At 41.6% G+C, this 27,051-nt stretch overlaps 3 protein-coding genes across 3 annotated transcripts in view; 1 reads left to right on the plus strand and 2 right to left on the minus strand.

The window, feature by feature from the left end:
- Nucleotides 1-1,135: 1,135 nt before the first annotated feature.
- Nucleotides 1,136-12,779, minus strand: ZNF207 (zinc finger protein 207). The gene is given in 11 exon segments (XM_056505779.1): nucleotides 1,136-1,885; nucleotides 2,041-2,203; nucleotides 2,886-3,128; nucleotides 5,176-5,268; nucleotides 5,270-5,337; nucleotides 6,482-6,552; nucleotides 8,903-8,978; nucleotides 9,684-9,851; nucleotides 10,419-10,557; nucleotides 10,994-11,120; nucleotides 12,603-12,779. Coding segments are annotated over 11 exon segments (1,350 nt in total). The 5' UTR covers nucleotides 12,644-12,779; the 3' UTR covers nucleotides 1,136-1,724.
- Nucleotides 12,780-14,112: 1,333 nt separating this feature from the next.
- On the plus strand, nucleotides 14,113-20,521 carry C18H17orf75 (chromosome 18 C17orf75 homolog). The gene is made up of 10 exons (XM_056505789.1): nucleotides 14,113-14,320; nucleotides 14,560-14,631; nucleotides 15,224-15,349; nucleotides 15,772-15,912; nucleotides 16,112-16,169; nucleotides 16,837-16,956; nucleotides 17,642-17,706; nucleotides 17,835-17,971; nucleotides 18,465-18,568; nucleotides 19,175-20,521. The coding sequence occupies exons 1-10, from the start codon at nucleotides 14,193-14,195 to the stop codon at nucleotides 19,382-19,384; spliced, it is 1,161 nt and encodes a 386-aa protein (XP_056361764.1). The 5' UTR covers nucleotides 14,113-14,192; the 3' UTR covers nucleotides 19,385-20,521.
- Nucleotides 20,522-21,358: 837 nt separating this feature from the next.
- RHBDL3 (rhomboid like 3) overlaps nucleotides 21,359-27,051 on the minus strand; it is a 60,998-nt gene continuing 55,305 nt past the window's right edge. The window contains exon 9 of the mRNA XM_056505788.1: nucleotides 21,359-27,031. Coding sequence (XP_056361763.1) covers nucleotides 26,760-27,031 — 272 coding nt within the window. The 3' untranslated portion in view covers nucleotides 21,359-26,759. The remainder of the gene's footprint in view (nucleotides 27,032-27,051) is intronic.

Raw genomic sequence — 27,051 nt, forward strand, 5'->3', positions numbered from 1 at the left:
TCCAGGAAACAGAGCCATAATGCTCAGTATTATAATTAAGTGAGAAACTTCCATCATCTACAAAAACATCTATGAATGACACAAAAATGCTGATGATCCTTCTAACCCTATCCTAAAGAAGAGATATCCCCATTAATTAAGCTGCAAAGGCTTGAGGCTGGCACATGTATTTAAGGTTGACCTGCAAATGAAAAATTCACCATTCTTTTCCCTGTTGAGAAGAGGCTGGAGAGGTTCTTACTTCTCTCCCCTTCAAAAACTCTCCCTCTACATTCTCATCAGAGTTATAACACAGGAACACATGATGTCAGATTTAATTACAACCTTAAGAGGAACTTGTTGCTCTACTCTTACAAACAGAGAAATGGCTAATTCTTAGAGAGACCTCTTTGGGATAAAAAAAATCTCTTACTCCAGAAACTTTCACTGAAAGGCTCAAGAAATCTCAGACAACATCTGATCACAGCACACAACAGATGGTTACAGATGATTCACCTTTCAGAGACTGCCAAAATACAAAATTCTGAACATTTAAAGTAAAAACACAGCATGTAACATATTACTCTTGCCTGCTTTGACTCTTCTATGCATTAAGAGGGTTAAGCTACTATTTCTCTTTTGCAGGTCAACTTCAATACATCAATTGGAAGTCACTCACCCATGTGCCATGCACCTAAGCTTCTAGAAATCTTCACCTAAAAGGCTCCTAAAACTCACCTCCATTTGCACATTAAAAAGCATCAGTTGCAGAGTGAACTAATGGGACATACCTTGGCACTAGGATGTATCTCAGAGCACTTTCACATCCTACAAGCAAGTGCCAGGACTAGAAATCATTTAAAATTTATTGAGGACAAGAAAGCACAAATAAAGAAACATATGCATTAAGAGACGTTACAACCAAGAGTTAGGATGTGCCTCCTGCAGCCTCAGTTTTGAGGAGTCAGTTAATAAGTGTACAGGTCTTTGTCTACTCAGACATACAGCTAAGGAGTGATACTTTTAGAACAAGGAATTCAGACTTTATCAAAACAGCACCAATAATTGTGTTCATTACACCAATGGCCACCATGGCATGCATCTGTACAAACCTTTCAGGCAGTTGTCCACAGCTGGTCACGAATAAAAAGGCATATAAATTTTTCTCCTCTTTTATTACAATGAAGTTTATAACAGTACAGAAAAGTCACATGACCTTAGTGGGTCAGTTTACTTAAACCCTGGAACAGGAGGAACTCTAAATACATTAAATATTGTTACAAGTTCGGACTTTAATGTACAAGTAGTTGGGAACAGTTACAGCCCTCACCAAACTATGTTGGGGACATGAAGTCCAACAGCACTTGAAGTGCTGTGAAGGCATCATTTCACAAATAGCAACATAACGTTACAGAACTTGCCTTTAAGGTGGTATGTTCATGTAATTCCAGCGCCTTCACAATTTAACGAACCATATTTACTATACTTCACTTCTAAAAACCTAGATGAAACATGAAAAAGAAGCCATACAGTATAAATTGCAACATCAGGAAAAGTTCCTGTTATTATTCCAAATAATTTTTCCCATGTAAAATAAGAATGTCCAATAGCTCCTTGCATGTGGGAAGATACTTATTTTTTTAAAAGTCACAATGAAGCCTTAATTGACGGAAGCTCGGCTATATTAACAGCACAAGATGAGAAAAGGTTTAATCTCCAAACCTATTAGAGCGTGAGTAGGAGCATCAGTAGCGGCCACCTTGCGACATGACGGGAGGTCTCATTCCCATCGGAGGGCGAGGAGGTCCACTCTGGTACGGGGGCACCATCGGAGGTCCCTGACCATATGGAGGCATTGCTCCAGGAAGATATCCTGGCATGCCCTGGTGATGAGCACCATACTGACCTATAAACAAAACAGTTAAGATGCAAAGAATAATTTTAATTTTTTTTTTTAAAACAGCAAGAAGTGCCTTTTTTGAAAAGCTCCACCCTTCCCTGCTAGCATAGGCAAATTCACAAATCTTTTCAAGAACAGGAAGCTGTGAAACTTATGATTACCATGAGGTGGCATGGGAGGTCTCATTCCTTGCTGTTGTGGAGGAATTCCTGGCTGTGGTGGCATCATACCTCCAATTGGTCCAACCGGTGGAGTACCCAGGGCAGCCTGGCCTGGCCGAGGAAGATTGCGCTGGTATTTAGGCAACTGTGCCCTTCTCTCTTCCTAAAACCAGAAGAGACAACCACAACACATTGTGTTAAAACTCACTGAAAGCAAAGTAAACAGAGGTTCAACAAAGTAGATTACTAAACTATTTTAACTACCTTTCAAATTCAAAGACTACTAATAACATTACACAGCAGCATGATCTGCCCCCCCTTTCGGCAGACTTTCTTCCTTAATACAGACCAATTCAAGCATTCTGCATGGAATTCAAATTTTCCCCTTTCCCCAGATGAATAAAGCTTTTTCTTTTAAAAACACAAATCTAAAGATCGCTGAACTATAATTAGTGTTTATTTGTTTTATCCATAAATTCCGTATTCCTAACTGTTCTAATAGCATCAAAACAACTTCAAATCGTTCAGTCTCTTGTTGAACACTTATTACCCAGACCTAGATAACTTCAAGTTTAAGACACATACAGTAAAAGTCCAAATTGTATTTTCGGTTGGGAGATTTCCCATCACCACTAAAACTAAGGCTTAGACTGCAGCAAGACCACTGCAATGTGCTAGTCATCACTTTGCAATCAAAGAAATTCTCTCAGTTACATTTATTCTGCATGGTTTCCACTCTCACCTTTACTAAAATACATATAATGCACAGCACAGATGAAATTCCATTAAACCTTATCATCATAAATCGCATTTTTCAGTAAAACAATGAGAACATACTAACTTACCAGTGATATATCCTCATCTGGATGGATCAACTTACTGGTTGCACTGGTTGTTGTGAGGGTAGCAGGCTTACTTGTGATAGACGTAGCTGGTTTAGCTGCAGTGCTGTTGGTTGTGCTAGTGGTTGAGGCTGTGGACTGTGTGTAAGCAGGGAATGTTGGTTTGGGGGGTTCCGTTGTTGTCGCGGGTGTAGAATTCAAAGGTTTGAAATCAGTACCAACTGGCCCTGGCACAGCTGCTGCAGCCTGTGAAACACAGAGACAGGTCAATACTTCTCAAAGCATAGGAAAACATAAATGATGACTGTTAGACCTCTGAAACGTTCCAGTGAGATACATAATTATAACAAGCTTGACAAAAGTAAAGTTCAGCCTTACTGCAAACTAGAGCAACTGAAACCAAGACAAAATAAACCCCAGTATGTACACATATACACACAGACAGAGGGAAGTCTAGAATTTGCAGGTCAAAAGCCACCACAACAAAAGGAACGACAAAGAAAAAAACACCCCACTATTTTATCTCAAACCCTGAATGTGTAAATCTTCCCTGAACCACCATTTTTAGGAGCCTCTAAGTAGAAATTCATTATTCTTTCACTAAATTAACATACTTTAGCAACCATTAGCATAGAGTACCGCTGAAAGTGCTAATATTCATTAAAATGAAGTATTTAAGAAATGTTTTAAACAAATATTTAAGAAAGCTCTATTGTGCAATTGCTTTAAGCATTCTTTCTATGAACACACTGCAGTATTTTCACAAAGTACTATGTCTATCTACAGAACTTTAACCTTATTTGTGAATGAAGAATCAATGGAAGCAGGTAAGAGGTCCACTACAGATCCCCATTTCATATCTCCTACTGTTCTACTACAAAAACCCTGTCAAAGTCTGTTTTGCAAAGCTGTCTCTAAAGACACAGCAATCTCCAAAGCAAACTATAGTTATAAGAGAATGCTTTTGTTTCTAGTCACTGCATATTTACAATTAACTGAACCTCCCAGTCAAAAAAAAATTAACATTTCGTCATAATGCAAATTTAAAATTCCCTACATTATGATGTGCCATATTAAACAACAAACTAAAAAGCCTTCACCATGCATCAAGCTAACCACTGCCCACTAAAATGCATTTAACTGCTTTCATGCTCTTTTAACCCTTTAGAACCAGGATGTTACATTTCATTCTTTCATACTAAGAAAAATTGGGCACTTCGACATACTTATTTCTGGTAAGATGCAACTCATAATCAAGGACTCTACAGTTTTACCAGCTAAACATAATCAGGAATACAACAGAAATTATCTGAAGATGTTTAGTCCATTTTGGATTTTACAGGACGGTCCAAAGGGTTAAGTTGCAAAGCAATTTGTTTTAAACTGTGACTTCCTGCGTACTTGTGCTGTGCTAGGAAACAGAGCGTTAGAAGATGCTGAGAGACTTTCTGAATTGGAGGAAGCTGCACTTGAGCTTGTGACAGGTGTCCCCATCTGTAGCATAAAAGAAAGGAAACAGTGAAAAGTCTCCAAACAAATGGGTGGAAAATATCCAGATGAAAGGATTTCTTATATTAAGCCCTTTCTTATGAAAGGACTGCATTTTTGTAAACATGTATCTTCACTGTAGAAGCCCAAAATGCAAACAATACATTACAAAGGCTTCTGCAACATACTTGAAAGCAAGTAAAAACTCCAGGATCTATGAACAAAGCGCATTCAAAGGGAAGAGGTCACAAGCCACTATCAATTCCCCACTTCCCTCCCCAAAACATTGAAATGAACTTTACACTACACTGACATACTCCTAAACTTTTTAAGTGAAAAAAATCTCCTAACTTGGGCAATGATTAACCAGTTTAACGAGACTACAGAATAAATTCATCCATTTATCAGTAGAGAGCCCATTATGAGAACAGTGGAGAACAAGTCACGTCAAGATTTTCAATTTGCAAATTGAAGGTAGAGTTCTATGCAATCAGATTCCTGTATCTCTTCACCCACCCGAAGCTCCCTTATAGACAATAAGCTAAACACGTTTAAGAGCATTTTGCCTACTCCTTTCTTCCCCAGTGCTTACAGAACTTCTGTCTGGTTTCACAGCTGTTTTAAGACAAACAAAAGAATCTTTTAAAATTCATTCACGTCCTACTACACTAAATTAAACTTAAACAACCCAAGTAAAAACCTGAACCAGTCATTTCTTGGGCCTCTTCAATAATAAATAGGCACTATTGACACAATGAATGTTTGAAGAACGTAACAAGAGATTCCAGGCTCTGGGATACCTTACCTGCCCCGCGCTTGGGAACAGTGGTTTAGTAACTGGAGGTTGTGGAGTCGGGGCTGTTGCAGCAGGAGCTGGAGGCCGGTTCAGAATGCCCGGGGGCTGTAACAGGCTGTGCTTGTGTCATTGGAGGCATGCCAGGCCGAGGCCCAACAGGCGGTGGCATCCCTGAAAACCACAAATAACGGGCGACGGATCAGGGTCCAGGAAGCAGCAATATTCCTTTAGACAATCCCGTCCCCAGTGCTCCTTAGAACAAAATTTCCTACTTCAACATGCATTTTAAGGCAGCGGTAAAATAACACATGACAAAGGGTAATGCCAGCAGTCACCAGTCAATGACCATGCATGAGCAATAACCTCAAACACTTCAGAACAATGCTGGATTAAGTTGTTTTTTACTAAAGCTGCAATAATGAAGTTTACACTCTCAATAAACCAATACAATGCAGTAACTGTTTCTGACACACTGCACCTACAGTGCCAAGAGCATGGATAATACTGTTCCAAAATCTAAGAGAGACTAAATTGTTTCTGAACAGTACCAGAACTGTGACCAAAACACTGCCAGTTTTGCTGGAGTCATTAGCAAAGTGGACTGGGACATTTTGTAGTGTCACCACAACACCTGCATTTGGTGTGCACTAAGCTCTAGAAGAAGTCAGTGGGAAATTAACAGCTTCTATGGGTCCTATCAAGCAAACCAGCAAATCTCAGTTTGTTACCACACAGCTGCTAGTCAGCTGGAACACCCAGGGAACTTAGAGCTGCTTAAGAGCTGCTCAAGTAACATCTCTTCTAGCTATGGTAAGAGACCAAAATGTCAGTTAAGTTTCTTCACACTGCAGGCTCTTCAACTGGCTAAACCACCAACACTATTTACAATTTCCACGTTTTCAATCTTACTATTTTCCGACTGCAGACACAAATATTAATTTTAAAAACGGACGAAGAGAGACCAGGCAACACAACAGTGTGAGAAAGTACAATAAAACCAAAAAACTGTATACTGTTTTTCACTCTGACAATAGTATAAAACTCAAACAATTATTTAGAATCAGAAGCCTAAATCAACCACCTCAGCACAAGAATGGCTTCTATGGCAATCCAACCACAGCAAGGTGATGGGTGGTGGCACAAGTCTGTAAGTTCTTTACATAAATCCTAAATCTTAGTGGAAATAAATAGATAGATAGATAGATAGACAGATAGATAGATAGATAGATAGATAGACAGATAGATAGATAGATAGATAAATAAATAAATAAAATTAAACTCTCACCATAGTACGAGTTCGACAACCCTGACCTACCTGGTGGCATACCAGGCATAAGAGGTGGGATTCCTGGCCCAGGAGGCATCATTCCACCCATTGGCATCATCCTATTGAACAGAAAATGAGCACTGGTATGAACACTCATGATAATGTGTTAAGACAATTGGCACATCCTGTATTAGACAAAAAATAAGGGTAAATAATTTCAGGAAGCTCTCAAGAGAGGTAATTCCAAACCAAGTGATTCCACATGAATAAAACCAAAACATAATCCAGCAGTCAAACTGCCAAATACTTATTTACACTTCAATTTCTCAAGATTTCGCTTTCTCTATTATGACATGTCCAGAATAGTGTCTCCTGAAATCTCTCTCAGACTACTAGCTGCAGCAGTGTTCCAAGGACCTGACCTCAGTAGATTCATGGTGTCTGAATGTAGGAAAACGAGCTTTCTCCAATCACTGTCCATCTACTATTAGTCCTCTCTGACACTGACTGGCAGATAACCTAGAGCTGCAGAACTATCAAAAAAATATCGACAAAAGCAGAGCAGAAACCATAGGGCAAGAAAGCTTCTGGAGTTTCAGTTATAGAAAAAACTCCATACACTAATGATAAAGTGGGATTTTGATTTTTTTATGTGAGAAGTCCACATTGTAACATTTTTCCCTCCATATTAAAAATTAGTTTGGCTTCTTTTCCTAGATGAATATGCATGAATGCTTCGCAAGGAACAAACAAGTGTATCTTAAGTTTGCTTAATTTTTTGCAGACATTCAAAATTGGATTAGGAAAAAAAAAAAAAAAAAGTTTATTAATTTAATGAGCAAGGTAAGATGATCTGCAGCACTCCACTACAAATCAAAACCCCACTCAGAAGCAGTTTCTGTTGGTATGACAGTCAAGACACTTTCACCACTGCTGTTTTCAGATCAAATCCATGAACAGGTGAGCATTCATTCTGGAATGTCTGATTTCTGCTCTCAACTCATCTATCATTGCTACACAGGGAACAACCACTGCAGAAGCAGCAATGACTGGGAACAAAGACCCATTGTCCCTTTTTTAGCTGGAGAAGGCAAAGTGAGTCTTGCCACCCAGCAGACATCAAAACAAGTGATGAATGCTCACTGCCTGCTGCCCCAGAAGAATGACTTCCTGAGAAACTGCAGACAGTACTCGAACTGACATCTCACTAAAACCAAAATTGCTTCCTGTCTTCTAAATCTTTGGTCATTTTTAAACAAAAGTTAATCAGGTTAAGTAAACAAAATTTTACATTAGAATAAACAAAAACATAACACCATCTTCTCCTTCCAAAATGAAATGCAGTGAAGTTCTGGCAAATTCATTTGTGTTTTTACAGGTAACATGATGTTCACCTGAAGTTAACAAGAAATTTAATGAGGACTGTGTCAGATAACCTGATTAAATTCTGTTGAGTTTCCACCCAAAAAAGCTAAAGTTCTGATGAGCATCCACACCATGTTTGATTATAATACAAATTTTAAAATCAAAGACTGTTAAATCAATACTTATGTCTCAGAAGAGAACGAGCTTTCATCTCAGTGAACATAAAGTTCAGATTAAACTGAGCTCCTGCAAAATGTCCTGCAGTGTGAAGGATGGAGCATATGGAGCTGTTCAAGCTCTGCTTTAAGAGAGGCTTTAAGTCTCTAAGGGTCTATTTGATTAATATTTTGTAGAATGCATTTCACATACAGTTTTTTAATATTTGTTTACATAAAAGCATAAAATCTTCATGTATTATACAGTAACAAAACCTAACTAAACACCTTCCCCAAATTCTCAGGCAATATTCAAAGTTTTTCAGTAAAACAATTCCAAGCTTATAAAACACAACATAAAATGGCATAATGAATGTACCTAGAATTACATTAATGAGATGCTTACATGTTTCCACCACAAAATGACTGCATGTATTTTCTCTGTTGATGTAATCTGTGAAAATTTATGACAAAATCAAAAATCTAACTGTGAATTTCCAAACACATTGTGATAGGGTATGGTGTCAACCCCAAACAAGCATAAAAACCAACATCTTTTGCCCAAAATACAATAAAAATATAAACTATCCAGTACTTTTTTTCCCTGTTATGTTGATGACTGCCAACCAGATGCACAACATATGTGCAGTAAACAAGAGAACAGTGGCTCACAGAAGGCTCTAAACCAACACAACAAAATTTTATATTAATATACTACTATTTACTAATTATTAATTCAGGACAAAGACAAGATACTTTATTCATAAACTCAGTTTGGCCATATTTTACATGTTGGTTTACAGCCATCCACTTCTTTGGTTAGTCTTAATATTTAACTTACAGAGTCCAAACTTCCCTATGAACATTTTTAAAACTGGCTTTACTTTTTCTGTTACAGTTTAAAATGCACAATATGAACATGAATTATTAAATCTTTCTTGCTACTCACCCAGGTGGCATTCCAGGCATAACTGGAGGCATTCCAGGCATCATAGGTGGAACACCTGCCATTAATGGGGGTATACCTTTAAAGAAAAATATATTTTCAACAACTCTGATAACACACAATTGCTAATAAATGTCATCTAAAAGTTTGCACTGGATAACTGCTTTACTGGGTAAATGATTGCTGGATAAATTTTTTACTTTAAATGCTGGACGTTATAATTGATTGGGTTTTGAAATAATATTGCTTACAAATAGTGCAATATAAATACTACCTACAAATTTGGCTTTGACTGATTGTCCCAGCCCTGCAAGACTGCAAATTTTCTTAGTGGTTCCCAAAGAAGACATCTTATTACAAGAAGAGACCATTCTTCACTCACTGACCAAAGTTCTTTCCCCATTGTACCTGTGGCCTGTGTATGAACAGCCTGTTCTGTGTTAGCAGTCTCCACACACACAGCAACCTTTCTGCCCTGTTTCCAAAACCCTGTTATAGACGCCATGAACACCTATCACTGAGAGACTTCTGTTTGAAGCACTAATCTATCTTACTACCACACGCCTTCAATCTAAATGCCAGCATTAGGTATCTGAATCCAGTACACCAAGGAAGATGTGCTCGTTCACAGAACAGGGGAAGAAAATGAAGAAACTGCTTATCTGCGCCTCACAGAACTATTCTGTGACCCCAGTGTTAAAAGGGGAGATTATTACTCAAGTACACAAGCAGCAATTCAGGTTTCTGCTGAGGTTTTCAGCAACCACCTAACACACCCTCTCACCTGGAGGCATCCCTGGTGCACCTGGCACAGGAGGCAAACCTGGCTGTGCCATTGGGGGAATGTACCCCTGTTGCGGCTGAACTTGCTGGGGTTGAAACGAAGTTGAAGCTGCAGATTCATCTTCTTCATACTCATCAGAATCATCCTGTTGTTTCTTTTTCTGGCTCTCTGCAGACAGTACAATACATATGGTCAAACTGAACACAAATTATATTCTATAAAATTAACTAATAGCAAAATTCAAACCTTGTCAGTGTTTGAAAACTCACAGAAATACAAAGAAAGAATGTCATGTGAGCTCATCTATAGCCACAAATAAAGGGAAGGAACATGACTGACATTGCCATGACCCTGAACATACAGAGGGATCTGTCCTTGTGTCAGTATCGTGCTGTCCAGCATAAACCAAAGCGGTTCGTTCAACCAAAGGTATGCTTGAACAGCAAAGAAACACAAGTATTCGGAAATCATCAGGATAGTTTTACCCCCAGCCCTTCCTCCCCTTACTCTCACAAACAAATGACCGTGCCCATATTCATTATATAACTGTTGTAGCTGCTCTGGCAGCAACTGCTTCTGAACAGGAAAGGAAAAATCCCTCCCAGCCTCCCACATGGCTGGCAAATGCCTGGAGCTGCTGTCAGAGAATGATTAAATCCCACCCTCACTGAGTGCCACAGCTGAGTAAGGAACACACCAGGGAAATAACAGGCTACCAGGCACATTACACCTTACCCTGAGTTTTTTGTTCAAGTAACCTCCTCCGTTCCTCCATATCTTTTTCTGGAATGCCTTCCATTCCATAGATTTCCAGTTCAATGTCTGTTCTTCCAGGAATAGCATTTGGAACAGCATCTATTGTTTCTTTATGTACCTAAAGAAAAAGGAAAAAACCAAACAAATCCCACTGACCACAATTCAGGATAAATTCTCTGTGTTCTTCAGGCAGTGTCAATACAGAAAAGGAACATTCTTAACGAGAATAATCTTTCTGGCCAAGCACTTTCTTGACCTTGCTTCCTAATCTCTGATAACTACTATTACCCCTAAAACCATCTTACATAAACTCAGAAAAACCAAGACAGCACAATTCCTTCACTCCTACGAAACTCCTGACAAAGATCTCTGCTGCACAGTGGCCATTTGACTGCTGACACAGCAGGACTACTGTGCTGCAAGCAGGCCATTGCTGTCTTTTTCTTACCAATTTTAAAGATTCTGGAAGCCCCCAACCCCCACCTTCTTAAGCACATTTCACTTAAATTTTAGATACTGTAAAGAAAAGCTCATGTAAATCTAAAACTCCTTACCTGCATGCAATGTATAGCTAAACCAGGTCCTGTATACAGTTTCTTATGACATATATGGCATTTAAAGTGCTTTGCTTTTTGATGCTGTATAAGGATTTTCTCATCATCAAAATCTCTATTACAATACCTATTGAAGATGTTAAGGAAACATTTAATACTGGAAGTGACCTTTTAGATAGGACTAAGGTAATGAGCACCAGTGACTTCTCCTGAAGCAAAAGAAAGGCACAAGAAGCATCTCTCAGCATTCAAAGGGTGACAAATATTCCATGGATGTCTAAAACCAAACACCCGACCCAGCACATCCCTCTTTACAAAGGTACAAAAGGGAAAGGTCTCTGCTCACAATCAGAATCATCACTTGATTCCATATGGTTTGACTCATGGTTTACAAGTCCTACCCATTTTTCTCTTCAAGGGTGTGAATGCTGCTACAGCATTAAAGGAAAAACAGGCTTGAAACAGCAAAAGGGAAATTATGCAAATGACTCAGAAGTGGTTCTTTAATCAATTACCAGTAACTAACAATCATAAAAGAGAACAAAGGTTTTAATAAAAATTCCCTTCCTCTTCCAGTTATCCAGCTATCAATTTTTATGACACAGCATAATTTGCTGCAGTAACTGAAGAATTCTTTGCTTTGAAGAAAAAATATTTTAAGCAAAGAACTGTTTGGACATCCATGTAACAGAAAAGACAAACTGCATTTCCTTTCTGTGAGTCAGCATTGATATTTCAGCAAACACTCCACACATTTTCCTAGGTGAGACAAATACACATTTGCTATTTATTAAGAAAATGTTAACATGCTAACATTGCTAACACAATGTGTCTCTTGCTTCCACCAAAACAAAATAAATTTATGTCTGAAACAAGCACAAATCCTTCCAAGACAAAATGGTAAAATATTCCGGAGCACCTTTTAAATTTCTTTATTAAACAATTCTAGAGGAGAGAAGTGTAAGAGAAAAGGTAGATTTGTAATCACTCCACAACAGTGAGCACATTCTGAAGGAGCGATCAAATGAAGATCCACCAGTATACTGAAAATTAAGCATGATTATGATGCAGCAATTACAAATTGAAAGCTCCCCCCGTCAAGAAAAAAAAAAAAAAAAAAAGAAAAAAAAAAAAAAGAAAAAAAGTTTTCAAAAATTCTCTTTCAACCTCATTCCTCCATGAATAAATGTATTTATCAGCAGCGGGATTTTTTTCCTTTAAAATCCTCCTTCGCAAGGGATAAAGACCATTCCCCACCTCCCGCTGACCCGGTTTTAGGGATCGGGAGGGAGGCCGCGGCCCCGGGAGTGGGCCTGAGGCCGTGCGGGGGTGGGGAGCGCAGGAAGGGCACGGACTGGGCCCATCCCGAGGAGCACAGGACTGGAACAGGGCTAAGCACCGAGACAAACCGTAACCAGCGTGAGGAGAAGGGCTCAGCCCCATCTCGGGAGGGGAAGGGAGGGGAGGGGAGGGGACGAGACGGGACGGGACGGGACAGGACGGGACAGGACAGGACAGGACGCGACCGAGCCCCGACCGCGCCAGGCCGCGCCGCTCCCCTCCCCCACCCGATCTCTCCGTATGCACCGCGTCCCACACAGAAGGATACCAGCACCAAGGCTTCAGCTGCTTCTTCTTCTTCCGGCCCATGGCGGCCTCACCCCGACCTACACAGCAGGAGAACGGAGCGCTCCCTCAGAGCCGCAGCACGCGCGCGGCCGCCCCGGACTGAGCGAGAGGCACAAAATGGCGGCCGAGCTCCCTCAGGCACCGCTGCGGCCTCCGAACTCCCAGAATGCACCGCGTCAGCAGGGCGGGGGGGCGCCCACGTGACGCGCTGGCGCTCGCCCCCACTGGGCTGTCCCGTGATGCCTCGCGCCGCCGCCGCCATTTTGTCCAGTGGGGGCTGTGGGTTCTCTGCCTGAGGGGCCTGAATGTATTACACAAACAGTTACGGAGTAATTTGGGTTGGGAAGGGTCGTAAAGCCCATCTCGTTGCTCCCCCTCTGTCACGGGCAGGGACACCTTCCACTAAACCAGGTTGCACCAAGCCCCGTCCAACGTGACCTTGAACACTTCAGGGATGGGACAGCCACAATTTCTCTGGACAACCTGTTCCAGGGGCCTCGGCACTCGCAGAGGAAAGAGCTTCTTCCTAAACTGTTGCTTGTCATCGTGTTTAATGTCACAGAGAAACTGTGTTTCCCCACTAAATGTTGCTGGGCAAGAAGCTGGCTGCTCTGTGCAGTGTTGTGCTGGCTGTGCCTGTGTTGATGTGTGCTGAGGGCAAGGCCGTGGTATGTGAAGGAGCCTGGCCCCCCGAGAACACAATAAAACCAACTTGAGTTGAGCCATCACTGTCTCAGTTACCTGCACCTGGACTGGAGCTGGTCCCTCTGTTACAGTGACAATCCATCCGGGTGTGTGTCTGTGTTACCCCCATGGCTCTCCAGCTCACCCACAGGTCCACCAGGTGCTCAGAAGAGAATCACAGAATCATTTAAGGTTGGAAAATATCTGTAAGATTATCAAGTCCAGCCATCAGTCACATCCAACCCTTTGCAGTGGCCCTGCTGTAGCTGGGGCTCCCAGGTGCGCCCTACGGGACTTGTCTGCAAAAGGAGACAGTGGAGTCTCCCTCTCCGGAGGGATGTGTTCCGTGTCTCCTGCTCCAGGTGACCCTGCCTTGGCAGGGGAATTGGACTGGATGATCTCCAGAGGCCCCTTCCAACCCCAACGATTCTGTGATTGTGATTCTGTAACGACCTGGTAGCCACAAGGCCGAGTTAACAAATGTTTTAACACGGAGAAAGCATTTCAGAAGCAGAACTTTTTAAAAGCAGAGAGCACGTCTAATCCTGCCAAACCCCCTTCCAACCCAAACCATTCTATGATTCTAAGATGTTTGAGCAGGTCCTGCCGTTAAGTCAGTGACCGCCTTTTGAACCTGACAGAGGCAATGCGGCACCTCTACTACAATTTTCTGTGCATGACACAAACGGAGCAGCACCAGCAGCCGGAGCCGCTCCGGCACGGCTCGGTACCGCCCCCGGTGCGGTGCGGTGCGGACACGGCCCGTGCGCTCCGAAGGCTCCTCCCGGCGCGCGGGGCGGGCTCAGAGCACAGGCGGCGGGGCGGGGCGGCAGCGGCCCGGGGGCTCCCCGCGGGCTCCCGCGGCACAGGCGGGGCCAGGGCCGCGATGCTGCCGGGGCTGCCGGACGGCGATGAGCGGGAGCCGGAGAGCAGCGAGGAGGGCGGCGGCGCGGGCGAGGAGCGGCGGCCGGAGCGGCACGGCTGCGCCTACCACGGCCTCTATGGCTACCGCAGGTGAGGCGCCGCGGGGAGGCCGTCCCCAGGCCTTGGCCGTTCCCACCTCCCTGAATTCCCTTGATTTCCGCCCCCCACCACCTCTCCCTCCCCAGTGAGATTCTTTCCCTTCCGTAATGCACCGATTCCCTGCTCCTGCTTTTATTCGCCCTCGGGCCGTGCCTTTTCCCTGCTGCGGCCGCTGTTACCTGTTGCGTGGCACGGCTGTAAACTCACTCCGGGAATCGCTTGTGTTCCAGGTCCGCGCAGCCGGGAGCCGCCGCCGGGGATGGCGGTGCCGTGGCACACACACCCTCCGCCGAAGACTTCAGGTAAAGTCCAGCTGCAGAGCAGCACAAACACCGCGATACCCCAATTTGAAGTTTTTGCCGTATTGGTGTCAGATCACCGTTAGGTCCTATAAAGTCCTTTTAAAACACAACCCCCTGTGAAAGCATTCTGCAGTCCCCATGGCACACATATACACACATATACAGAGCTCAACTAATGCCTTAAACAGAAACTATCATCCTTTTTTTTTTTTACTACTAGTACTTGATATTGCTGTATTGACCTAGTTTTTCATGTAGGTTATATACAACAAAAAATCATTAATTTTCAGTGGACATCTTTGCATAAGCTCTGTATTACAGTTGGGGAAACATAGAAACAAAGAGGGCAGTGTCTGTAGCTGCTGGGAAGGTCAGCATGAGCTGACACCACATGTCCAGACTGCTGGTGAGTAGGCAAATCACTGACTGCTCATGATGGGCCGAAAGTCACAAAAAAACCAAAAAAACAAAAAAAACAAAAACAAAAAAAAACCCCACAGTTTAGCTGTCACCAGAAGATTGCAGGGACCCTTCTCTAGACACAAAACAGTAACATTTGCTTTTTGGTAACGATTTCTTCTGGTTTCTAAAGCCTCTCCTTGCTGGACACCAATTTACCAGCTGAAGCAGAGACGGAGTTGCACAGTTTCATCGCTAAGCGTCTCACTAAAGGAGCGCTGTTTGAAGGAATGGGCAATGTAGCATCAGTGGGGCTGAGGTAAATTTTTGAAATTATTGGTGAACGAGAGCTGTAAGGAGCATTGGCATATCTTGCCTGCTTGCTGCTGCACTTAGATTTAATCCTGATTCTATGTTTTCAGTCTATTGCTGCTGTTAATAACAGCCTTACACAATGGCACTTTACTTTTTTAGTTAACTTTGAGAAAAATATTGTTTTAAATAATTTACTGTTGGAATACTTAAAAAATACTACAGATGTTTATGATTATTTCCTTTTAAACTAGAAGAAAAAAGAGAAGGTCTAAGAGCTGCACCTATGGCTGCACCTACCACAACCATAGGAGCCATCAGTGCTAACAGTTAAAATTACCTCAGAAATCATGTATGTCTGCCTTTTGCACTTATTTATTGTGATGTATTTGTAAGAAAGTAATTTTTTTTCTTTTTTTTTTCTCATAGCATACCCGAGGGTAAAGTTGGTTGTTACTACTGTCGTTTCCAACAAGAAAGTATTCTGGAAATGGCAACACTGGAATCAGACATCAGTGCTCCAGAATACGTGGTTTGTTTCTTAGGTGGCTCAGAGAAAGGTCTGGAACTATATCCTTACCTTTAATTTTCTTTACCTGTGTGGAGAGAGAGATGATGTAAAAACTATCTTGTCATTTTGTCTGTTCTTACTTGAAATCAGCTTGTGTGTGCACACTTTCCAGTAACTGAAAATATCAGTAACAGCCATATACTGAAAGGAAAAAATACAGGTTTTAACTGATGCATCTTATTTTCCTTAAGAAAATACTTTCAGACTTGAGCTGGACAAATACATTCAAAATCTGAAGATAAACCTTGATCTGGAGGTAAAGCCTAACTTTTTTTTTAAGTGGTGAAAATTAGTATTTATGCAGATTGTTTGCTAAAACCATCTGGAAGATGTAATGTATACAGACAAATAGGTGTTTCAAATACCAGTATGAAACACTGGGAGAGATACTTGACTCATTGTAGTACAATGAATGTCTAAGGTGCTATCAGCCACACAAGTCAAAATGAAAAAAGAAAGGGGGAACCTTTTTGTGTCAGTCATAAATCTCTTAAAGATCACTTAATATTAAATTTGGAGAGAATAACTGATAAAATATAATGGTCTATAAGGAACTTATCGATGTCCACCTTGATTCTTACCAGCTCTGAATGTTAAAAAAGGACATTTGTAGGTTTCTTGTCACATTTTTCTAGTGGAAGTTCTGCATTTTAATTCTCTTTGTCATCCCATCTGCTTTTTCATGGTCTTCACTCAATATATACCATAATATTACAGTTCTGGCTGTTTCTTAAAATGCAAAGCCCTTCATTGCTGATAAAGTGAGGCTTTAAATGTCAAACTCATTATTTTAGTTCACTGTGGTTTGAGATTAAGAACGTTCCAACATCCAATTATCTCAGGTTGGGTAGATTATTAATAGGCTTCTGTTGGTGTAGAAATCTGACTTGTAGTAAAAGTTTTAATGTTTCAATGTGTTACAGCAAAAAAACTTGGAGGCCTGTGTTAGCCCTTACCTGAGGAGCTGGTTTGAGGATGCCATCTGCCCTATCCAAAGGGTTGTGCAGCTCTTCCAGGACAAACTTGCCTCTCTGCTACATGCTGTAAGTGTATCTAAAACTGGGTAGCTAAAAAACCTCCAGAAAGCATCTTGGTGACTCCAGCATGATTAAAATGTTTCTTGCATTTGCTTTCCCATCTGGAGGAAATTAAAAACCCTTTTTTCTTTTTCTTTTTTTCTTTTGGTTATGTTTTTTTTGCGTGTTTTTTTGTTTGTTTTCTTTTATTTTTTGTTTGTTTTTAATTCAGAGCAAGTACTTTTCCCCTGCTTATTGCTAAAGAAGCATGTAACAATTTCTTCTATCACTTAAAAAAATAAAGTTATCTAATGGTGTCTGTACTGAAATTAGGGTAAGAAAATCACAAATAGCATGAGCAGGCTGTCCATGCCACAACTCCTCTGAATGAAAAGGGATGTTATATTGTATATGTGTCTTGTGTAATTCACTGGAAATAGAAAAGAGACTAATCCTAGCTCTAGTCCCTGAGTTTGAGGAGATTCTGGATGGAATAGCTAACAGAGTACAAGTGCTGAATTTCATCTGAGTGCAGAACCAGCTGTAATGGGAATAATAGAGTACTGCCTTGGCAAGAACAATTTTTAAAGTACCACATTATGTATTTATTGCTCAGAACTGCAGTATAGCAACAAAAGTAATACTAAAGTCGTAAAGTTGCATCCAGCTTTTTCCTTTTTTATTTTTCTTTTTATTTCTTTTTTTGTTTAAGGCTCTGAGTTACACTCCTGTAGAAGTCAAAAATGCAGATGAAAGAGCAGAAAAGGACATCAGCAGGTAAAGATACTTTGAGCCCAAGGAGCCTTTGAGTAACTTGGCTACTGTTTTACAGTACTGTCTGGCAGTCACCTCGGTGTCCAGGAGTTGTAAGGGAGCAAACAGTTGACAAGAGCTTTCTGTGTCAGGTTCCTGGCAGCTGCCAGCCTCCAAGGACTTGTCCAGGAAGGCACAATGACCTCCCTGTGCATTGCCATGACAGAGGAACAGCACAAGTCCATGGTTATAGACTGTAGTGGACCTCAGCCCCAGCTGCATAATGCAGGTGAGACTACAGCTGGGAACACTTCATGTTGCTCTCTTGGATCCATCAGCTGCTGAGAGCTGTGATATTACAGGCAGTTGAGGATTTTCAGAAGCTCAGGGTTCTGTTTGCATATGAGGTACCAGACACACTGGAACTCTGGGCTGAAAATGCTTGGTAATAAAATCCACAGTACATTTAGTTTGTAGACCATGAAAGTATGACTTGTACAATTCAGTCAATCTGCAAAACTTTTTCTTTTCCTGTTGTGGTTTTGACAAATGTTGGGAAAAGGGATTCAACAATCAGAACACAGTCTTGTATAATTACTGTAGCTGTGTTTGCTTTTCCTTTCCACGTGTATTGTTTTCCCTTGAGACTCATTTCCTGGCCCAGGTATATTGCTACCACTTGTTATGTGAGAGTGATTAAACCAGGTCAATGCAGCTGTATATTTATGTTGAGCTCATTTGCTTTTTCTTATCTCCTCTCTGTATTCCTGAACATTTAACAGGAAGCAACAGATTCTGTGAGGACTGGATGCAAGCTTTTATGAATGGTGCTGAAGGTGGAAATCCATTTCTCTTCCGGCAGATTTTGGAAAACTTTAAATTGAAGGTACCTGTTCATATATGTTAAAGACTTGAAGAAGATATTTGGGTTACTGAAGGAGCAAATACCATGTGCAAAATATTATTTTGCAGTGAATAAAAGCTTTAGGTTATTATGGTATCTATATGTCATTAACTGGTTAGCTCGGAAGCTTAATTTGAGGGCTGGCTTACTGTAGTTCACAAGAACAGCTGTGATGTAGTGTGAAAGTACCTTCAGTAACTGCTCCAAAGGTGCTTTCTCAAAGTTTAAAGTAAGACCTACCTTCTTTGTTGCTGTTGTTTGTTTTCTTCAAATACTGCTGATCTGAGCCTTGCACACGCAGTCTCATGCAGCTGGTAACATGGGTTCAGTAGCTAACACTTCTTAAGTGAGCTGCCATCATAGAATTCTTGCTACAGGTTGGACACATCACGTTGTGTCCACAGATTTTGCATCATTACAGTAAAAGCTATAATATGTATCCAAGACAATATTAATTTCTTATATTACTCTTAAGTAGTAATACAAAACTTCTGTTGGAAATGCTGCTGTTTATCCTTTATTTTCCACGATAGTGTGTTTTCATCCCATGTAGGAGGATAAGAAAATGCTCTGTTGCTCTTTGCCCAGGCTATCCAGGACATTAACAACTTGAAGAGGTTTATCCGCCAGGCTGAAATGAACCACTACGCCTTGTTCAAGTGCTACCTGTTCCTAAAGAACTGTGGCAGTGGAGACATCCTGCTGAAAATTGTGAAAGTAGAACATGCAGAAATGCCAGAAGCCAGGAACGTAGTGACTGTCCTAGAGGAATTCATGAGAGAAACACCAGTGGCTTAAAAATATCTTATGTATAAATCATTTATTTCTTCTGTGCAGCTATTGCAGGATTTTTAATTTATATTTAAAAGTATTGCCCAAGTCAAACCTTAATTGCAGTTCCACCTGCCTTTTCTTGTTCTTAGACAAAGCACTATGAGCTTTTTTAATGTGTAAATATCAGAAAATACTCCTGCAGAATTTTCAGATTCTGCAATTTACTTGCTCCTGTTCTGAGGAAATCATGACATTTGATTTTTACAGTCATTGCAAGACCAAACCCAAATCCTTTACTTGGCAGCACTTCACTGTTTTAAATATTTTAAACATCTTTAAAATAATTTAGATCTGGCTACCTTGTTTTAGTAAAGAAGTACAAACATCTGGATAGATCTAGATAATGAATTAATCGTTTTAGTTTAGATAAGAGAACCTAGGTACCAAGTCTGTAGCTGGTTACTGCTTTCAAACTGCTGGTTTGTTCTGCTGCCACTGGATAAACAAGCTGGTAATTGGTATGACAGAGAGCTGCCTTAAGACTGTACCATTGCAGTGATCAGTTTGTATGTGCCTGTATGTGTGCACACAACAGGTCTCTGAAATTCCCAGGCTGTTTGATGTATCCCTTTCTTCCTTAGTCTGAGATGTGATCAAGACATTCTTTGTACATTATTATATTACAGTTTTGCATAACTGTAAATAATCCTGTTTTTCAATCACGGAGAAACTAATATGTTTCCACATTTAATATTAAGATTTCTTCAGAATTTGAAGTAAATGAACTTCCCAAATTAATTAGTCAGACTTTAAAACATTTCGCTCTATCAGCAATGGATTCTTACCTTCATCATGGGACATATGGGCAGCAGAATACCTGAAGGAAATCTTTGGCTACAGCTGGAATAAAAACTTATGAAGTCTGTGAGTAACCCCATAAAGAGGGTGATTTCTGCAAACCTGATACAAGCAGAATTCCCTGTTGGTTCCCTTTGCAACAGAGGGTGTTTGAACTCCCCCTGCAACAGTACCTGTATCTAACGTGGTTCAGTGTGACTTGTGCTGGTGCTCTGTACTGTGAGGGCAGGAGTTTCTGCTTTTCTGTGACACCACCATGTTGAACCTGTAGTAAGGTTGACAATAAAACACATTGAAATCCTCGATAGTGCACCTGGAAATTGTTAATGAGTGTGGTCCTTGATGTCTCCTGTTCAAAACCCTCAATGCAGAGGAGCTGCAAGTGTGGCATTAACAGCCAAGGTGGCATATAATGTGTTTGGGCAGGTCAGAGAAGAAAAGTAGTGTGAAAGAAAACAAACCGCTCATTCAGTCATTTGCAGGAGCTCTGAGAAGAAATAAGTATTTTCCTTCATGAGTGATTACAGCAGCACCACTCAATAAAACGTCACCCTTTGTTGCTCCTGTACATTTCTAACAAAGTTGGAGCACTGATTGCTCAGTTTTTTGGCTGATCATGACAAGAAAGAGCTTAAATAAGTCGGATGTGAAGAACAGGTAGCAAGAAAATATATGGTGCTAGTAGGCTGAAACAATTTTTATATTGACAAAAGCTGGCAAAACCCACCTTACCTTCATCCTGAAAGTCCTCAGCTAATGAATAGACAGATTTGAGTGTCTCTGAAAGTTTAGTTCAGTGCAGAGAACTGACAGCAAGAGCTGAGTCCCACATATGGTAGCAAGGATCTGCCTCTCTTAGGAGAAGCACATCTGACAGGAACTGCTCCTGTCTTCATTCCTGTAGATTATACTTTAACCCAGCGTTTTCCAACAAAAAGCTTATTTTTCAAAATAAGCCTCCCTCTTATACACTGGTAGAAGGATTTTTATTTTAATCTTTGGGAGTTACTGCAGAACTTTCTGGATATGTTGTTTCCACTCTTGATTGAAGAGATAAGTGGTGACTCTCAGATTTGAAAACATTCAGTAGAGCCTGATGTTAAAAGAGCACAACCTTCCTCCCTAGTGAAAAAATTCACTCAAATGTAAAAAAAAGTAAAAAAAAATTTACTCAAATGTCATCAACTTCCCTGCAGTTCTGAGGTCACTGCAATGAAGGAACAGTTGCCAAAAGGTGGGACAACACCTGAATTTCCATACAAGTTCCAAGCCAGTTCTGCATCCTCATTAGATCTTGTGGAGAAATTAAGCTGCAATTCACTCTCCCTTTTATCTGTCAGACAGACATAAAAATGAGTTACCAATGTCATTATTAGAAGATTACGTGGCAGAGCTCCAAACCAAGGGCTCTTTTGTTAAATACCATGTTAACTGTAGACAAACTTACAAAACTGTCCTTGAAAGTTCTTTCTTGGTTGGTTTTTTGGTATGTGATATAGAACAACTCAATTTTATTAAGAAAAAAAAAAAATATAAACAGAAAATAAAAAAAACCCACAAAAAATTTAATGCGCTCAAATAATATTGTCACAACAAAAATATACAGAACGTACACAATACAAAAATATTTGGAAGCATACAATAGCATCTTACCTTGCAAATATAATTTTGTTTTACTAGCCCTTCTCAGGGAAAGTACCATTTGTTCAGTATTTTAAGGCAGAAAATTACATTGTTTAGTGCTTTGTGTTTAACACTTGGATGTGTTGTTACCATTAGTAGTGTAAGCAAAAGAAAAGCTGCATAAATCTTGCTTTATTTGCAAACTGAACAGACACTGTGGGAGTCAGGAGAGAGTCAGTGACAACGTGTCTATCAAGCTCGCTGAAAATAAGGTACTTTAGCTACTTAAATCATGGGGAATATTTTGTCCTCTGTGTTGTAAAGTACTCTGAAACACAAATTTTCTATACTCTTACTGCCTTATTAGAAAGCTTTTTCCAATTAAAAACCAATGATTAATGGTGACACTAAAATACATTTGCCTTCAAATAAGCTTGGTTTCTATCTTGGGTGTGATTCTTTTTACAGAGCTGTAAAGTGCATGTCACTCCTGTATAACCAGCTCTTGGCATCAGTGTTTAGAGAGTTCTACTACACATAGCACTGCAGAGCAGCCATCCCTGTGAGAGGGGCAGGGGAGCATCAATACTCAGAGGTGCTGGCCTGGGCTCTCTAGTCCCACTTGTCCCCAGAGGTGGCTGGTGCTGAAGTGCCACGTGCCCATTCTCCAGTTCCACTTTGCCCAAAGTGAATGGATGGGTGTTCCAAAGCAATTGGGCTGAGCTTGAATCTTTGTGAATAGACTGAGCTCTTTACTGACTGAAGGATGTGTGAAAATCGTACCCACCATCCTGTGAGACTAAATGCTGGCAGAGAACAGCAGCTGCCTTGCGAGGTCAACAGTCAGCTGTTGTCAGTACCAGCTCTGAACACAGCAGATTCCATCCTCCATAGCCCAGCTCACACTGAAAGGGCCCAATCTGATCTAAAAGGCATGGGCAGTATAATCCACCAGAAGCAGCAAGGTGTTGGGATACAGAATCCCTGAGCTTTATTTGTAGTAACAATTTCTCTAGCTTCTCCCTTCCCTGTTGATAACATACTTCCCACTGCCAAAGGAGCAAATAGTGAAAAAGCACAACATGCCACGTAAGTGCTAAGATTCCTCATCAACTGACAGGGAAACAGTGACACAATATGTTGTCTTACAAACTCACACAAGTAAATTCATCAGCATTTTTATGACTGCTACACTTCACTCAGAGATTGTTTCCAGAAACCTCCTCTCCCACCACTGCATGACAACTCTCTCCATCCTCCTCTCTGTGTTATTACCACTGTGTGTAAAACTAATCTTTACCCGTCTCCAAGCCTGCAGCAATAAAAGGTGTAGTCCCGGTGGACTTGGCTCTGCCGGGTTCTGCTCTCTCCTGCTCTGCCCAGGCTGCCGGAGCCGTGTCCCGCTGCCGCCGGCAGGTGTCCCTGTCCCTGCTCCGCCTGCCACACTGCTCCTCATCCTCACCGGCCTCTGCTGCAGTCAACTCACCGCAAGGGAAATCCACCACACAAACGGGTGGCTTTTTTCTTTTCTCCCTCAGGTGTTGTGTCCTCTCTCAAGGACACAGCGTTAAATAACTTGCTCCGAGCTGCTCTGTTCAAACCTGTACATGGGTGGCAGTCCTTGGCTTCTGCTCTAGCACTGCACGGACGTGAGGTTCAATAGATTCATGCTTTACCTGACTGATGGAAAATCCTAGCAGTAGCTGAAATGCAACCACAACAAATCACTGAAACCAGTCCCTCAGTGGATGCTCCTTCAGGAGCACATTGCTGACAGTGACAGGTTGGAACCATAAATGAGCAGGATGGAGAGTATTACATCTCCAACAGGAGCCAGCAGCTTCAAGGACATCTGGAGGTAACAGAAAAGCCTGGTTTCTGTTAGCTCTGTGGTGCTGCAGCACTGTGGCACTGTGGCATTCCCAGGGTTTTTTTGAAAATAACATAGCTGGAATTCATTCACTCTGTAAAAACAACAAGTTTTCACACTGTAATTTTAATGATAAAAAATAATTAAAAAGCTTAAGCACTTTGTGCTGCTTCTGGCTCCATGAGCTGATTGATTCTTAGCAGACAACAGGCTATGTGCACAAACTACTCCAAGTATGGGGGGAGATTTAGGCTCTGATAAACAGGAATGTGAGAGGGTTTTATTCCTTCATCTACAATAAATCTAGAACTGCCTTAAAGTCTGGCCTTTCTGATCCCCAGGGCTGTTTGTAGACTTGCTCAGGCAGGGTATGGGGACACAGAATGAAGTCAGAAAGAGCAAGTCGTAAGATCAACTTCAGAGCTGTTTTCAACCAGTTCATGTAAACTACACCTATCTATGGAAAAAAGACCAACAAAGGCTGTCTGCATTACTCTGTTCAGCCCCCTCCCACTTCTGAGCTGAGTAAAGACATTTTGGCCATGATAAAGCTGATAAGAAACTGGTGGCTCTTGAACATTTATCTTGCTGCATACACTAGCAGGCACAGAAACCTTTATTGGTAAGAAACTCATGGGCAGTAAGTAGCTTTCAACTGAAAAACCAAAACTAAAAGTCAATTGGTGCACATTGCACTCTGGCAAATTAAAGGCAAAATAATCAGGGGATTTTTGCCTTTGAAATCTTCTGCCAAAATTTTGAAAGCTTTCCTAAGCTTTCAGGAGAACTCCCATTCCTTGTCACCTCTGTTTTCAAGGCACCTGTAATGAGAAAGGTGTAGCAATAGGTGAGGGAAGGAATGCCCTCCTTACTGGATAACTGTGTCAGAACTCTCCTGGCTCCCACCCTCCTTCCTGCTCCCAGGGGGATCCACGGCTACAACACTCACTGGGCCAGAACCTGCAACAATCTGGGTACTCTTGTGACTGCTGGGATCTGGACCCAAACTGCAGAGGTAAAATGGCTCAGGGAACCAATCCCTTTCCCAAAATGGTCATAGCTCTGCCCTTATTCCTTCCTCTTGGTCCTCCCTGAGGGTCTATGAGCAATGTACTGGCCATGCAGAACAACAAAAGTGCAATTGTCCTCAGAAATCTCATTTCTGTGCTCAAAGGTGACAAAAATGGTTTCTTTTGCAGGTAAGGCTTATTCCAGGCTGCAGAAACGCTTATTTTTTTCTCCCCTCCTTCTGAGGCAACAGAAGTTTTATGAATGCATCTGGTAGGAGAAAACTTCACCCCTCAACCCAGAGTTATTTCTCCATAAGAGGCAAAGAAGGGGGCAGCTGATAAGAACTTGTGGATGTCCCCTCTAGAAGGACAGGCTCCTACTAGCTTGTGGTATCATCTGGCAGCAGTGTGGATAGCACAGCTGAGATAATAAAGCCCACAACACAGAGACATTTTTCACAGAGCAAACACAAGTGCTATGGTGCCCATGCGATGGGCTGTGAAGGACTCTGGTGGCTGTGCCTGGACACCAGCAGGAAATAGAAAAAAGGAAGAGAGGAGCTTGTCTGGAGAGACTTTTATGGCTGCTTTGTCCAGACCATTGAATAAGTGGGTAAAGGGCAGAGAAAAGGAGGGCACCAATGTTCCTGGACTGTAATTTGGCAGCTCTCTGAAGTGACAGGCAAAATAAGCACCTTACAGAGAAGAGTACCTATAAGCTCTGCTTGTGCTACAGATGTGGTTCCTAGGTCTGTGCAGGCAACTGTATGAACTATGCCACAGCCCACTTACAGATTGCCTGGACTGGGCTTGACCAACGTTAAAGAAAAAGGCATCATTGCAACTATCTGTTGTCTGGAGCTCCTGAACATCCATTGCCTCTGGAAGAGGCATCCTCAAAATTTAGAAGTCATATTTAAACCAGTTTTGTCCATTTCACAATGATCATTGTAGCAAACAACACACTTTCCATTTCATTGGGAAACCAGTGCTACATACAAACTGATTTAACTCCTCTGTCTTCAGTGGACTTGGCCCCAAATGGACTGTATGGCTGTAAAGACTGGATAGTTCCCACCCTGGGCTGCTGGAGGTGATCATGGTCCCACTTTCCTAGTAAGAATCTGCTGGAAGAGTTGTGATTCTTGCAAGGAGCTCACTGCAGGCCAGGTGTTAGGTCAGTGTGGCCAGAAAAAAAGTGAGAAGAAAACAGCACCTGATTGTCATCTGATAAAACCACAAATGAACATTTGCCCTCTTTTTCTTCATCCCTCAAAGAAGAAACCCAAAAAACCAAACAACCCAGCCACACCTCAGCCACAGCAGGCTGCAGAGGGGGGGAATAATTAATTAAAATCAAGTGAAACATGCACAGTAAAAGTCACTTTTGGCTGGGTGTCCACAACACTCTAAGATTCCCAATGGTTATAGTGCAATTTCATTTGACCTGTAGTTGAAGACCAGTCTTCATCATTTTGTGTGATCAAGTTCTGCCAATTCCTTCGAAAGCTGTGCAAGACAAGTTTCAGAATAGGCTAAAATACCTTAGGAACCATTCAAGTAATTAGACAGTGGCACTGGTATGGCTGAACAGTCAGATGTGTCCAAAGAAACCAGATTCAAGCTGCCTTGTACCATTTGAGACTGTAATTAGTAAATGTCTGCTCTTTTTCCCTTTCAGTGTTCAGTAACATTGAGGAAATTCACTGAACAATTGGCCATAATTCCAGCACTGACCTGGAAAATACAAATATCTCATAAAAAATATTGATGTGTGATAACAACCCAAGCAGTCAGTGCCGAGGTGCAGGGCAGAAACTGCAGGGCATGGCCAGCCAGAGTTACAGAACCTGCTGGATTTGTGAACAAACTGATCAGCCCATTCTTTCATGAGACCTTCAAGCACCTCCTCCAGCACACTTGTGCATTCAGAAGAATCATCCTCCCCTAAGTTAAATATAAAAATAGATCCTCCATCTTCATTCATTTAACACAGCTGACAGATGACTTCTGCTCTCCAGTTTTCTGTCCCATGTTTTCAAGGAGGGGGAGGTAGCTTTAGATCCAACAGACTGTAGGCAAAAATATTCCAGAAGATGGCAAACAGGACAAAAATGACATAAATAGAAAGGAAGATCCACCATAAAGTCTGATCTTGGAGTCTCTGCTCATAGTTCCTCAGGATGATGACACCAAGGGTGATTCCAACCATCACCCCTCCCAGGTGAGCCATGAAGCTGGGGTGGGGGCACGGGGGGTAAGCGGAGGGGTGGAACCGCAGCCACACTGCTCTTCCAAATTCAAAGCTCACTGGAACAAAGAATAAAAAA

Source organism: Oenanthe melanoleuca, chromosome 18 (genome assembly GCF_029582105.1).
Source record: "Oenanthe melanoleuca isolate GR-GAL-2019-014 chromosome 18, OMel1.0, whole genome shotgun sequence".
Lineage (NCBI taxonomy): Eukaryota > Metazoa > Chordata > Aves > Passeriformes > Muscicapidae > Oenanthe > Oenanthe melanoleuca.

What these genes read in the sequence shown, in the direction of transcription:
- C18H17orf75 (XM_056505789.1), top strand. Translation starts at nt 14,193, where the DNA reads ATGCTGCCGGGGCTGCCGGACGGCGATGAGCGGGAGCCGGAGAGCAGC. An exon ending in TCAGAGAAAGGTCTGGAACT is followed by an intron (nt 15,913 to 16,111) that starts ATATCCTTACCT and finishes TTAAGAAAATAC; the next exon opens with TTTCAGACTTGAGCTGGACA. An exon ending in AGATAAACCTTGATCTGGAG is followed by an intron (nt 16,170 to 16,836) that starts GTAAAGCCTAAC and finishes AATGTGTTACAG; the next exon opens with CAAAAAAACTTGGAGGCCTG.